This window comes from Crocuta crocuta, unplaced genomic scaffold (assembly GCF_008692635.1).
Source record: "Crocuta crocuta isolate KB4526 unplaced genomic scaffold, BGI_CrCroc_1.0 scaffold5, whole genome shotgun sequence".
NCBI lineage: Eukaryota > Metazoa > Chordata > Mammalia > Carnivora > Hyaenidae > Crocuta > Crocuta crocuta.
Window position 1 is genome coordinate 1,568,117 of NW_027530500.1, and position 15,396 is coordinate 1,583,512.

Genomic DNA, 15,396 nt, shown 5'->3' on the forward strand with positions numbered 1-15,396 from the left:
TGGGCTCCCCCTTGGGCCAGACAAAGCCTGGGCAGGTCTGCATGTAGCTTGAACCTCATCCTACCAAACTCCGCTTTCCCTTTCCTGAGTGTCCTATGGGCGTCCCAGTGGGGCAACACGTCCTATCCGTTCCGGCCACCTCCCCCTTCATCCTGCACAGGGGTCACCACTCGTAGACCTCTAACAGACCGTCTTAACACAGGCTTCGCAACTGCTTCCCTCAGGCGGACACACCCAGCATTTGCCAAACAGTTTTCATCCCAGTCTGTATTTAAAAGGAATACTTGTTTCAATCCCGTGAAAATCACACTTAGCGAAAGCTCGTAAGACCATCGGTCTTTCCCCTTCTTCCTTCCCGGGAGCCCCCACACTACCATCTACTTCATGCTGGTCTTTCCCATCCTGAGGATCCTGAGAAGTCGCTGAAAGTGTACGGCCAATCCTGTCCTTCCCCATGGGCACCTCCTGGCAGGAAGCTTCCAGCCCGCAGGGCCTGGGGAGGAGGGCCCGTCCTGAGGGTGACCGCTTACCTTCCAGGATGGGGTTGGCCTCCAGGACCTGCTGCTCAATCCACGAGTGCTGGCCGCTGACCATGGCCAGGAACTGCAGGATGAGCTTGGTGGTCTCCGTCTTCCCTGCCCCGGACTCACCGCTGCAGAGAGGGCACGGAAGGCGTCAGTCAGTAAAACAGCCGATAATAAAACAGGCAAGAAAACAGTACCTCCAGCACTTCTGTAGACCCACCACGGGCCTGCCCTCTCCCCGTGCACAGATCCCACCACATTGGCCCTGTGGGTCTCAGCTGTCTGCTTTGGGTTAGTCATTGGCATGTTTGCCTTCTCTGCCCTGCTTGGACGGGAGCCCCCTGCAGTAGCTACAGATGAATGAACGGTGCCAGATGGTGCAATGTCTTGATGGAACACCCTCTCCCTGAGCTGTGAGTTCATGTTGGCCAGAGGGGAGACTGCATCACTCCTTTTGAAAAGCAATGCGGCATAGGTATCAAAAACCTTCAGAGTCACCCAGCCTTGAGCCCAAGAAAGCAACTCTAAAATCAGAAAAAGCTTTCTCCACAAAGCTTTCTGCTCACTAAAGCAGTATTCACTTATCATCACAATTGCAGAAAATCAGGGGCGCTTGGCTCGCTCGGTCGGTGGAGTTGTGACTCAAAGTTGTACGTTCAAGCCGCGCATTGGGTGTAGACATTACTTTAAAAAAAGTCTTAAAAAAGAAGAATTGTGGAAAATCAGAAGTACCATAAAGTGGGGGAGATTAGATATGGTCCCTCCAGTCAGAGAACACTAGAGCCAAGTCGATATGGGGCTTTCAGTAAATGTGAGCAATGCCTATTAGGTACAATAAATGACAAATGTCCATACTCTTCAGTATAATTGTAACCAAGGGCATAGGGGAAGCGGTCTCTTCCAAAAGTATCTAGCAATTTTTTTCCAACAATAGTTTTCTAAAATTTTATAAAATTTTCATACTGAATATGTATTAATTTCATAATGGTAAGATATGAAACATTGTTTTTAATAGTTTGAATTAAGGGAGTTGAATTAAGTTAAAAATATACTCGAAACTGGCACATAGCACACTCAGGTTAGTAGTAATTAATATTACTATTATTATTGAGGCTTGAATGTCACTTTTGTATCAATTATTCTTTATTATGGAAAATGTCAAACATTACAAATGGATGCTGAGGGGAGTCTGGGTGGCTCAGTTGGTTAAGTGTCTGACTTTAGCTCAGGTCATGATCTCACGGTTTGTGAGTTCGAGTGCCGCATCAGCCTTTGTGCTGACAGCTCAGAGTTTGGAGCCTGCTTCAGATTCTGTGTCTCCCTCTCTCTCAGCCCCTCCCTTGCTTGTGTGTTGCCTCCCTCTCCCTCTCCCCTCTCCCTACTCCCCTTTCCCCTCTCTTCTCTCTTCTCAAAAATGAATAAACATTGGGATGCCCGGGTGGCTAGGTTGAGCTTCTGATTTTGGCTCAGGTCATGATCTCACAGTCTATGAGTTCAAGCCCCGCCTTGGGCTCTGTGCTGACAGCTCAGAGCCTGATACCTGCTTCGGATTCTGTGTCTCCCTGTCTCCTTGCACCTCCCCTGCCTGTGCTCTGTCTCTCCCAAAAATAAATAAAAACATTAAAAATTTTTTAATAAAAAAATGAATAAACATTAAAACGTTAAAAATACCCAAATGGAGACTGAACAGTGTCTTGCTAATAAAAGCACTTCCTGTTACCTGGTTAGAAGTGCAGAGTCCCAGGCCCACCCTGAGCGCAGTCAGAATCTGCGCTCCCACAAGTTCCCCAGGACACTCCTGTAGTTTGCGGTTTGCATGAGGAACTCCCACAGTCCGATTCCCAGCTTTGACCCCTGGCCAATTTTGTTTCCTACCCTGTCCTATTTTGAGACAAATCTCAGACAAGTATTGTTTCATCTGAAAATATTAATTAAAAAAATGCTTTGACCAAAATGTCACAATCATGGGGCACCTGGGTGTCTCAGTCGGTTCAGCATCCGACTTCAGCTCAGGTCAAGATCTCATGATTCATGAGTTCAAGCCCCAGATCGTCCGGCTCTGCGATGACAGCTCAGAGCCTGGAGCCTGCTTTGGGTTCTGTGTCTCCCTCTCTCTCTGCTCCTCCCCTGCTTGCACTTGGTCTTTCTCTCTCTTTCAAAAGCAAACAAACAAACAAAAAATTTTTAAAAATGCCACAATCACTATGCCAGGTGAGTCACTCACTCTGATCAAAAAAGCCTTCCTGCCCGCAACAGACTCAGGCTCCCCAAACAGACCTCGAAGGCGGAGACAGATGCTGAGGGGATAGCTGAGGGGCTTTCTCCTGGCCTCGAGGGAGCAGGGAGTGGGGGGCAGGAGGAGAAGGCGGTTTGACTCAGGGTGAGATTCTGTTCATGCAAGAAGCCACAGATGGGGCTGCTCTGCCCTCTCCCTAAGGCGCTGCTGTCCTGGAAGTAGAGACTGACCTGGTGAGCTTCCGGGCCGGCCTGGGGCCCAGCTCTGCTGGGGCAGGCTCTTGCAGTGAGGCTGGCCTTCCCTGTCCTGGGGGGCAGATTGGGAGCACACGGAGCCAAGGGAGACAGAGTACTGGCCCTCGTTGGCATATCATTCCATTCACTTCTGGAGAAGTGGAAACCACCCAAAGACATCTCTCTGTCTCCTTTTGCAGTGTCCAGGGTCTGAATTCTTTACTGAACAGCTGTGTGTCTCTGGGAAAGGACCTCAGCCTCTCTGGTGGTAGGTTTCCCACCCAACAGTAAAACAGGAATAAGAAGATCTACTTCAAAGGGCCACTGAGAATGGTAAATGTAAGAATCTACTGTTTTAGGACTTCATTCTGGCCTCTCTACCAATTTCCCATCCTCAGAGAGGCCATGCCTGGTCTCCTCTCCACCTAGAACAACAGCCCATCACTGTCATTCCTCCTTCCCTACAGGGCTTTTCTTCAAAGCGCTCATTACCTGCCCCTTAGATTGGCCTATTTATTGTCTGTCTCCCCTTCTAGAATGTAGACTCCATGAGGTGGGATTTTAGTCCCTTTCATTTGCTGCTGCCTCCCCATGTTAGGGAGATACAGGCATGCAGCTGGAGCACAGGGTACCCTTGAATGAATGAATGAATGAATGAATGAATGAATCAATCAATCAATCAATCAATCACTATAGCTCCAAGCAATATGCCCTGAGCCAAATTCCCCCTCCTCCTTCCTTTTCCTCTCTCCCTCCCTTCTCCCGGGAGGGCCTGTGCAGGAGGCAGGGAGGCCTCCAAAGCAGGGTCAGGACCTGGACTGGAGGAAGACATGTCCTACCTGGGCCCCAGCAACCTGAGAGCTGCTTCTGGGAGCTGCTGCTTCCCTCGTCCTCACCTGAGGCCTGACTAGAGATTTGTGTGCGTGTGAGAGACATCACCTGTTTGACCCCTGTGTCCCCAAGAAACCCTCCTGGGTCCCATTTCTAAAGGTGACCACCCCCATTTTTCCTTCCTTGTCTGAGGAAATATTCACCGAAGGCTGGGGCAGTGCAGGCCCTGCTGATGCAGTAGAAGAGCAGATTCCGAAGGAAGGAAGTGTCAGAGGGAACCCTCAGGGTGGAGGGACAAGGTGTAGGTGAGCTGTGTGCCCTTGAAGAGGCTGTTTGCAGTTGAATGGGAGTCCTTACATCAAACAGGCCTTTGGTGTAGGCATTGTTGGTTGGGAGAGGTTTAGGGAGAACAGGTACTGCCTGCTTTACTAGATACTGGTGCCTGGCCCATCTGACCCCTACCAGGGACATGGGGAGCCCGAGCCCCACCTGATAATGCAGCACTGGTCCCTCTTATTCCTCTTCATGTTGAAGTAGCAGTTGTTGGCGATGGCAAAGACGTGTGGTGGTAGCTCACCCATGTGGCGGTTGTAATACAGCTGCACCTGCTCCAGGGTGTAGAGGGGCAGCACCTGGAAGGGGTTCACGGCCACCAGGATGGAGCCTGTGTACGTCTGGGGAAGGGAGCCGGTGGTTAGTGCTCTCTGCTTTCAAGGCCAGCACTGCCTTGGCCTTGAGTGCAGCTTGCTGAGGGCTACCAGGCCTGGCTGAGTCTGATAGGGAAGTGGGGTCTGATTCTGGGCCAGGGAGACAAGATGTTTGACTGCTCAGATCCTCCTGCTGGAAAGATGGGGATGTGATTCACATGAACAAGAGCCAGGGGCGAGTGCATTCACAGGAAGATTAAATGAAGTAGTCTTTGTTAAATGTTTAGCATTTAACACGTCTGGTATTCAGAAGGCTCAATAAAAATGGGCTGAATTTATGAAATGAGTCTTCACCTGCCTCCCACAGGGACCTCCACGAGGCTGGTCAACAATCATAACCTCCCCTGATCCCTCCTAGGACCACCGTCCAGGACCCCCTGCTTATCTGAAACCCCCACTAGGCCTGGGAAGGGGACAGGGAGAGCCACCTCATCCAGTCCCATGATTACCCACATCCAAGTTTTCATTTGAGGAATGCAGAGTTTCATCCCTCTGACTCCAAGGACTATGATAACCAGATAAAAGAATGCAAGGGTAAGCTCTTTGGAGAGGATAAACTGTAATTCACTTCAGCTTATTGTGCTTATCGGTCCCAGGAGCTCTGACTCACATTTAGCTGGGTGAACACCGTGTGCCCTGTTGCCCTTACCACCGCGGAGACTTCTCACTCTCCTGACCTGCCCTCTCCTCTCTTCGGGGTCCCCTGCTCACTCCTCCCTGAAGGGCTGCTCAGAACCAAAGCAGTCACCTTGAACTAGGAGAGGCCCAGGCAGGCTTTGACTTCCTAGGCCACACCCACTTAGGGCGAGGCTGGAGCCAGTTTTGAATGCTCTCTCTCCTGGGAAAATTGTCACTGAAAGGAGGATGTGAGCCTTAGGGCTGGGGTGAGCCTCCTATGCATTTCCAGCCTTTGGGAGAAGGACCTGCATCTACTTACATGGCCCTCCTGACTGTCACAGCCTCAATTCACAAGAGGGCAGGGGTCTTCTGCCTAGTGGCCCTGTCTCTGCCATCTGCCTAGGAAGGGACTTAAGATTATGCCCACCCTTGCAGCCTCTGGTCCACTCTGACATCAGAGCAGGCCTTCCACTCAACCACAGATGGGGGGGGGGTAGGCAGCACTAATTGAGCACCTACTGTGTGCTAGGGATGGTGCTGGCATGGTGCATATCAGCTTTCTGAGACCGCAAAGGTATTATGATGCCAAGGAGAAGGGTTAAGTTCCTTGCCCACCTCCCATGGTGACGGCAAGGGGAGTGGGGACTGAACCAGGTGTGCCTGGCTCCAAACCTCTGGTGCCTGGTTTTCTTCCCCAGCCAGGAGGTCAGTGCACGTGGACCAAGCCCCCTGAGTGGGGGGTGGAAATGGGGACTCACATAGATCTTGTGCTGCTGGTAACGGATCAGGAGGTTGTGCACCACGCCTGCCTCGTTCAGGTCCCCCAGGCGGATCATGTCGTCCACACCTCGCATTGAATTGGGGTGCATGGGGCTAAGGGTGTCAAGGTCCTCTGCTGGGATCCAGTGTTCCTGGAACAAAGGGCACAGGCTCCTCTGAGGGCAGTGTGGCCTCCACATGGGCCAATCCACTGCACCTCTTCTCCAAGTTCTCAGCAGGTCAGCTGACCTGGTGGCCCGACCAGGCTCTGGCCGAGGACAAGGAAACTCTGAGGGAGGATCAGGGCAGTTTGTGGTTGGAGTAAGGACATGTCTGGAGCCAGGGGTTGGTGTGAAGCCAGGGTTAATGGTGAATTTCAGACCAGGGTCAGAGGAGCTTGTAGCCAGAAGTCAGATTTAGCTGTCACTGAGATCAGGAGCAGGATCAGCTGGGGGTCTCACAGATGGCAGGAATAAAAGCATGCAAGTAAAAGTGCTTTTTACACTGTAAAACATCATTTTGCAAACAGAAGATATAATCATTCATATGTTACTGGCTTCCCTAATATGGAGCTCACAGGTCCTAGCCTAGAATCTTCTCCCTAGAGGTCAAGTCTCCACATACTCCATGCTGCAGCACCTCAGCAAAGAGGGCTGCCCGAGGGGGGCTGGAGGGACCAGCTGGACGCCTTGCCCCCTGCATGCCCTTCCTCACGGCACCACACTTGGCAGACGCTACTTCCTACCCCCCAGGTGGCTGAGCTGCAATGCTGCAGGCCACCCCAGCTCCTGCTTCTCTCTCACCTGGGCTGTCTGTCCAGTACCAGCTGAGCCTCATCTTCTTCCTCCTCACATTCTGGGGCCCTCCTCTTCTCAAAGGACACCTTTCCCTCTCTCCTCCTTGTCTCCAGGCTTACCCTCCTTTACTTTGTGAACCAGCTTTCTGCCACCCTCTGTTCTCTGTCAAAGCCCTTCCCTTACTTCACTCCTTCCTGCTTCCCCTAATTGGTCTACTTTTCCATCTACCTACTCGCTCCTTGCTCTTTCACTATAGAGATGTTCCCCAAAACAGACGCGTGATGTCCACCATGACAAGACCCCACTGTGGTCTGTTCTGCCGGGTGGGTTTCCCCCACATGGGCTCTGGAACCCCTGATGTTGGGGAGCAGTGACAGAAGAGGAAAGGGGCCCAGGGCCCTGGAGGGGTGGGGGTTAGGGTGGGGCTGAGAGGGCCCAGCCTCCCTGCAGAGCCTGGCCACACTGACCTTGCCCTCATCATCTTCAACCAAGATCTTGCCAGGTTTTGTTTCCTTGATGACACACCCAATGGCCACACTGGTCTTGTTGGCAGGGAGGGGGTTCAGCCACACATGGTCACCCTGGAGAGAAGAGAGAAGACAGTGGTCAACACCTGTTCCGTGTTTCCTTTCCTGCTCAGGACTTACCTCTCCTGGGGGCCGTCCTTTCCATCACCCTCTCCACACCCCCTTCTCCTGCTCCTCTACCTCTTTCCCTCTTCTTCTTCTTCCCTCTCTCCTTTCCCACCCTCTCTTGCTCTTGCCAGGATAACAGTGGGAGGTAGCAGTAGAAGATTCCCCTGCCTAGTTTGGTTCTAGGAAACAGACAAGCCATATTTGCAGGAAAACAGTCCCACTGTGAGGTGGAAAAAGAGTCTGCCCTGTGAATAGCCCTATAGGACCCAAACCTGTTGGGTGAGGAGAAGCAGAGACTAAAATCTCATAGGTTTCTCCTAGCCTACAACATGGCATTGACCCATATGAACTTCCTTCTGATCCAAGAAAGCCCACCCCATTCAAAGAGGAGTAATCCCCAAACCACCACGGGTCTACTTACAAAGATACTGAAATCCAAAAGGAGGAAAGGAGCAGGTGAATAATAATACCAGGGGAAAACAAACAAACCAACAAAACTGTCATAGAACAGTGGGAAGTTGTGACCAAGTATTTCACCATGGTTTCCAAAAACATACTGAAGACTAGATCAGAAGCAAGAGCTCAGAAATTAGATGCTGAGACAATGGAAAGGGATGAGAATTGAGTTGGCAAAGCTCAAGAAAGAAATGGAAGAAAAGGGATAAGCATGGACCAGGAATGAAAGCAGAATTGGAAACAGCAGGGAACAAGAACTGAAAACATAGTAAAGAGCACTGAAGAAAGGAGGAGATAGTGAGCAGGGCAACACAGAAATTTTTAAAATGAGGACTGAGAAGAAAAGGATAGGGAAGATGGACAAAAATATGTGGGTGCCCAAAGAAGACAACTAGAAATAAAGCCCAGAAAGATTATTTAAAGATATAATTCAAGACAACTTTCCAGAAATTAAAGCAGCCTTGCATCTATGGATTGAAAGCACATCAGGTCCCAGGAAATAATGACAAAGAAAAATCAGCTCCAGGACATATAAAGGTTTTCGAACTTTGAAAATAAAGATGAGTTCACTTCTAGGGAGAAAATTCAGGACAAATTCAAATCCTATAGAGAGCTGAACAACTAAAAGATCTCAAGGAAAGAGCAACCTACCTAGTAGTATGGCCACTACCAAAAGAACAGAAAACATCAAGTGTTAGGGAGGATGTGGAGGTATTGGAACTGTTATACACTGTTGGTGGGATTGTAAACTGGTGCAGCCACTGGGGAAAATAATACGGAGATTCCTCAAAAAACTAAAAATGTATACACCATATGACCCAGAAATCCCACTTCTGAGTATACATCCAAAGAAATTCAAAAAAGGATCTTGAAGACATATGTGCACTCCTATGTTCATTGCAGCATTAATCACAATAGCCATAGGGGAAAGCAACCCAAGTGCCCATTGACAGATGAATAAACAAACAAAATGTGATATATACATACAAAGGAATATCTCACAGCCTTAAAAAAGAAGGAAATCCTGTCATGTGGTACAGTGTGGATAGACCTCAAGGACATCATGCTAAATGAGATAAACTAGTCACAAAAAGACAAATAGTGCATTATTCCACTCATAAGAAATATCTAAAATAGTTGGGGCACATTGGTGGCTTAGTTGGTTAACCGTTTGACTTTGGCTCAGGTCATCATCTCACGGTTCATGGGTTCGAGGCCTGTGTTGAGCTCTGTGCTGACAGCTCAAAGCCTAGAGCCTGCTTTGGATTCTGTGTCTTCCTCTCTCTCTACCCCTCCCCTCTTCTCTCACTCTCTCTCAAACTAAATAAACCTTAAAAAAAAAAAAGATAAATAGTGAATATCACAGAAACAGAAAGTAGAAAGGTGGTTGCCAAGGATTGGAGGAGGAAGGAGGGACAAAAGTGTTTAGTGAGCACAGAATTCCAAGTTTGCAAGATTAAAGTTCTCAGATCTGGGGGCACCTGGGTGGCTCAGTTGGTTAAGCAGCCGACTTCAGTTCAGGTCATGATCTCATGGTTTGTGAGTTCGAGCCCCATGGAGGGCTCTGTGCTAACAGCTCAGAGCCTGCAGCCTGCTTTGGATTCTGTGTCTGCCTCTCTCTCTGCTGCTCCCCGACCTGTGCTCTGTCTTTCTCTCTCTCAAAAATAAATAAACATTTAAAATTTTTTTTTTAATTTCTCAGATCTGTTACACAACAATGTGAATATACTTGATGCTGAACTGTATGCTAGAAAATGGTTAAAATGGTAAATTTAATGTTAGGCATATTTTTTTACCACAATGAAAAAAGAAATCTGGTAACTTTTTACCCAGCCAAATCATCATTCCTGTACAAAGGTAACAAACATTTTTGAAGATACAATATAATTCCCATAAGCCTTCTGGAAAAAAACCCTGGAGAACAAGGTTCAGTCCATAGTATGAGGAATAAAAATAGACCCATATCAACACTCATGGTCATGAAGTTTCAAAATCCTTGGGACAAAGAGAAAATCATGAAAGCTTTCAGACAGAAAAAAAATTGTTAAAGGCTCAAAAATTAGAATGGAGTCAGATTTCTCAACCGTAATGCTGGAAGCCAGAAGACAACATGGAATAAATGTCTTCACAATTCTCAGGGAAAAAAATCTATCCAGTACGGAATCCTATGCCCAGCTGATATTCACATGTGAATAAACATATTTTAGACAGGCAAGTTGTTACCCTTTCTCAGAAAGCTATTGCAGGATGTGCTAGATCAAAATGAGGGAGTAAACCAAGGGAAAGACCTCAGGTCCAGGAAAAAGGAGAGGCATATTCTGTGAAGGAGATCCCATGATAAGGTCAAGATGCATGCCTCAGAAATACAAGACACACTCTAGATATCACAAGTCAGCAACTCTGGGAGAGATTTCCCTCTGAGGAAGAAACTGGCTGACCTCCTGATGAGCAGAACATTTTGAGAGGAGACTGACATGTCTGGGAGAAAGTGGGGGGGGGTGTTAAAGGCATGATAAATACACAGAAAACTTAGCAGGTGGGGAAAAGACAATTACAGAGTCTAGCAAAGGAAAGCATAGTGCTTAGAGTATGCTGGCTCAATTGGGGGTAGCACTTACTTAGATAAAATAAGCGAACTCTATATGCAGGTCTGATCAAAGCTAGGTTTAACATTTTGGGGAGGATGGAGACACACGTAGAATACCTGTGAATGCGGGAGGGAGTAGGCTCAAGGAGCCAAGGCCTTTCTTACATGGTGGGAAGTCAGTAATAGATGATGCCTGAAACCAAAAACTCCAGGAGCACTGTGAGCATGTTCTTTCCAGACACAGAGGGAAATATCAAAGAATCACCAACAGGCTTGGCCTGGTCACTTCTGGGGAAGAGGCAGTGGGGAACTGAGTCTTTAAATGGTGTGTCTGTACAATTTTATAAAAATGAAAGCCAAATTTAAAAGAACTGCAAGGGAACAGTTGCTACAGGATACAGAAAAGCAGCATGAGCCTCATTCTGGGTCCAGTGAACTCATGTGATCACCCCAGACACCTCAGAGATCCTGGAGAAGCTTTCTTACAGAGAGGATGAAATGGTAGCTGAAGCTGCTGGCAGATCACCGAAGCGAGATTAAAAGTCAGAAGGAGATGATGGGCATCTCACAGCAAACTTGACATTACCTGGAGATGAAAAGGAGGCACCATTCCCAATCCAGACTGTGGAGACATGAGCCCGACATGGGATGGAAGAAGAAATCAAAGAACGTGACTTTTGTTCACTCCATTTGGCCCAAGTTCTATTAGCAAATAAATGAGAAGCCACATAGCAGAAAATAGAGCTTCTTCATGACCTCCATCGGCAGGAAAAGGCTGCAAGAGCAGCAGAATCAGGAAGAGAATGAAGAAAACAAATAGCTTTTGGCCGCAAAGGAAGTAAGAGTCTCATTAAGACTCATGAAATGGAAGAGGGCTTGAAGAAAGCAGGGAGGTATGCCGAGTCTTGGGGGTCCTCTTTGCTCTTCGTGACAGGAAATACCTGACAACTAGCTGCAGGAAGAGCTCTTGCTGGAGAGAATGTGGGAATGCCCCAGCATGAGACAGAAATCACTACGAAGAATGGAAGCCATGGACAGCCCACTTCCTGGAGACATGGTCCTTCATACTAACGTCTCCCAAGGAAGGTGAAGTCTGTTGCCTACTCACTGAAACAGCCTGTGCCCTGATACTGTGTGCCCGTCTGCCACATCTTTCTCTTCCCAAAGTAAAAGAGGTGGTGCTAGAGATGGTGTGTGCCTGTGTGCAGTTAGATAAATGGAGAGTCGAGGGAGCTCCAGCCGCAGGCCTCTGCTCTAAGCTCCAGGGCAGGCCCGTCCGTAGACCCACAGAAGCCTGTCCCCTCTGCAGGGGCAGATGGGATGGTTACTTGCTGGTGCCAGAGACCTTGTTTTTCTCAAGAGTGCCTCACAGTGCCTGGGCATTATACCCCTCCCTATCTGATAAAGTGTGGTTGGAGATCAGGTATAACTGATTTGTCATCAAGCAAACAAATGTTTATGACTTCCTGTGCTGGAGACTGGGCCCATCTAAGAGATCTTTGAATTTAAAAATATTTCAAAATATTCCCAACCAGTCTTTGGCACTGAAGGGTTCCCAGCTCCTGTGCACACAGATATGTAAACATTCACAGTCCTCATTTGGAAGGAAGATGGGGTCTCATTAATATGACTGAAAAGCATGCTCTGCCCAGGGCCTTGGGGTGGCTCAGAGTGTGTGCCAGTAACAGGCTCTCAGTTTCCTCACTTGCCTATAGGGTGGGGACTAGAGGTGATGGCAAAGAGAAAGATCTATTTACGTGTTCATCCTTAAGTCAGCTACTTTGTGTGTGCATGCACGTGATGGGATCACCAAAGCCCAAATCAGGAAAAATGTAACAGTTGAAACAATACACGGGCAATGCAAGATCTATTCATCTCCTTTGAAAGTCATCAGTTTTTAAGGCACCTGGTGGCTCAGTTGGTCAGTCGTTTGACTTCAGCTCAGGTTATGATCTCATGATTTGTGGGTTCAAGCCCTTTGTTGGGCTCTGTGCTGACAGCTCAGAGCCTGGAGCCTGCTTTGGATTCTGTATCTCTCTCTCTGCCCCTCCTCTGCTCACACTCTGTCTCTCAAAAATGAATACAAACATTCAGAAAAAAATTTTTTAAATAAAAGTCTTCAATTTTTGTTTGAGGGCTCATCCCTCCCCAATTCGTGGGGTTCTTGGCAAGCACCATCCCCTCTGCCTCAGGGGCAGGGTAAGTGATACAGCCCAATGCACTCATCCTATCCCCTCAGCTGCCAGAAAGGGAGGCTGTATAGAAAGCACGATTTGTAAATTCTTAGTGTGTGGTCAAGACCATCACCGTCCAATAGAAATACAATTCAAACTTCATGTGTAATTGAAAATGTTCTAGCAGCCACCTTTAAAATGTAAAGAGATGCAGCCCCTCTGGAAAACAGTGTGGAGGTTCCTCAAAAAATTAACAATAGAACTCCCCTATGACCCAGCAATAGCACTGCTAGGAATTTACCCAAGGAATACAGGAGTGCTGATGCATAGGGGCACATGGAGCCCAATGTTCATAGCAGCACTCTCAACAATAGCCAAAACATGGAAAGAGCCTAAGTGTCCATCAACAGACAAATGGATCAAGAAGATGTGGTTGATCTATACAATGGAATACTACATGGCAATGAGAAAGAATGAAATCTGGCCATGTGTAGCAACATGGATGGACCTTGAGGGTGTTATGCTGAGCGAAATAAGTCAGGCAGAGAAGGACAAATACCATATGCTTGCATGTATAGGAGGATTAGGAGGAACTTAACTGAGGACCATGGGGGAGAAGAAGGGGGGAAATAGGGGAGGAGAGGGAGGGATGCAAATCATAAGAGACTCTTGAATGCTGAGAACAAACTGAGGACTGATGGCAGTGGGGGGAAGGGGAAGGGGGGGTGATGGGCATGGAGGAGAGCACTTGTGGGGATGAGCACTGGGTGTTATATGGAAACCAACTTGACAATAAATTATTTAAAATAAAGAAATAAAATGTAAAGAGAAACAGGTGAAATTAATTTTATGAATGTTTTTTTTAATTTCCAGTTTTTTTATTTGAATTCCAGTTTTAAAATATAGGGTAAAATTGGTTCCAGGTACAGAATGTAGTGATTCATCACTTACATAGGACACCCAGTGCTCATCACAACAAGCGCCCAGCATCCATCTAGCCCATCCCCCCTCCCCTCCATCAACCCTCAGTTTGTTCTCTATGGTTAAGAGTCTCATGGGGCGCCTGGGTGGCTTAGTCGGTTAAGCGTCTGACTTTCGCTTAGGTCATGATCTCGCGGTTCGTGGGTTCGAGCCCCGCGTCGGACTCTGTGCTGACTGCCAGCTCAGAGCCTGGAGCCTGTTTCAGTCTGTGACTCCCTCTCTCTCTGACCCTCCCCTGCTCACGCTGTCTCTCTTTCTCTCCTAGAAATAAATAAAAAAGCATAAAAAAAAAAAAGAGTCTCATATAGTTTGCTTTACTCTCTCTCTTTTTTCTCTTCCCCTGTGTTCATCTGTTTTAAATTTCACTGAGTGAAATAATATGGTATTTGTTTTTCTATGACTTGTTTTGCATAGCATAATACACTCTAGCTCCATCCACATCATTGCAAATGGCAAGATTTCATTCTTTTTGATGGTTATTATTCCATTATATATATATATACCACTTTCACTTTATCCATAAGTGGATGGACATTTGGGCTGTTTCCATAGTTCGGCTATTGTTGATAATGCTGTTATAAACACCAGGGAGCATGTGTCCCTTAGAATCTGTATTTTTGTATCCTCTGGGTAAATACCTAGTAATGCAATTGCTGGGTTATAGAGTAGTTCTATTTTTAACTTTTTAAGTAAACTGTATACTATTTTCCAGAGTGGCTGCACCAGAATGTTATTTAACCCAATATATTCAAAATATTGCCACTTAAACATGTAAGCAATGTAAAAATTGTTAATGAGATATTTTACATTGTTTGCATTGAGTCCTTGTATCTGGCATGTGCTTTAGACTTCAGCACATCCAAGTTCAGAGCAGACATATTTGCAGCACTCAGTACCACCTGGGGCTCATGACCATCACTGTGGACAGAGCAGCTTCAGCCCTGGCACTTACCACCTGCTCCCAGTACTTTCCCAGATGCACCATGATATGGATACCTCCAGGCCTTTGCATGTGCTGTTTCCTTTTCCTAGACCACTGTCTCCCACTGTACACATTCAGAACATCTAGCAATCCTAATGTTGTTATCAAAGTTTGGGATTATATGTGGCTTCCAACGACTCAGTGTAATCCTCATGACAACAGTATCATTATTACTATTTAACCACAAAGATGTAAGTGGTAGTGTTGGGATTTGAACCATGCTGGTCTGGCTCTAAGAGGTGGCCAGAGAGAGCAGGAGGAAGAGGTTGAAGGGGGCTGGAGGAAGACTGGAGGAGTGGGTGTCAGCTGACTGGGGTAAATAGGTAGCTAGTTCGCCTGTGGTCTTTGCACCTCAGAAGCTGTAGCTGTGTCTCCCCACTCCCGGGAATGATCAGGGTCAGAAAAGGCGCTGCCCCTGATGTCCTGAGAAGTCTCAGATGGCCCCATGTTCATCCGACAAATGGTGAAACTAAGGTCTAGAGCATAGAAAGCCTGGCCAAGGTCATAGAGTGAACAACTGGCAGAGCTTCCCAAGCAGCACGTTAGCCATAGTCTTTGAGGAAGGAAACTTCAGCTGCTGCTGGAGAAAACCCCACCTCACTCCCAGCCTGCCATGTACTTCTGAAATGTGAAAATCAATTTCTCCCAACTTGAGTCCTACTTTAATTATAATAAAAGAGTTTATGGGTACCTGGCTGGCTCAGTTGGTTAAGCGTCTGACTTTGGCTCAGGTCATGATCTCGTGGTTCATGAGTTTGAGCCCCACATTGGGCTCTCTGCTGTCAGCACAGAACCTGCTTCAGATCCTCTTTCTCTCTTTCTCTTTCTCTTTCTCTTTCTCTCTCTCTTTCTCTTTCTCTCTCTCTCTCTCTCTCT

At 47.4% G+C, this 15,396-nt stretch overlaps 1 protein-coding gene across 1 annotated transcript in view; it reads right to left on the reverse strand.

Annotated features, from left to right (window-relative positions):
• The window catches only part of MYO7B (myosin VIIB), a 77,635-nt gene that overhangs the window by 58,908 nt on the left and 3,331 nt on the right, over positions 1 to 15,396 (reverse strand). The window contains exons 3-6 of the mRNA XM_077766786.1: positions 7,173 to 7,318; positions 5,908 to 6,060; positions 4,314 to 4,498; positions 531 to 652 (exon numbers count right to left, since the gene is read on the reverse strand). Of these exons, the coding sequence (XP_077622912.1) occupies positions 531 to 652; positions 4,314 to 4,498; positions 5,908 to 6,060; positions 7,173 to 7,318 (606 nt within the window). The remainder of the gene's footprint in view (positions 1 to 530; positions 653 to 4,313; positions 4,499 to 5,907; positions 6,061 to 7,172; positions 7,319 to 15,396) is intronic.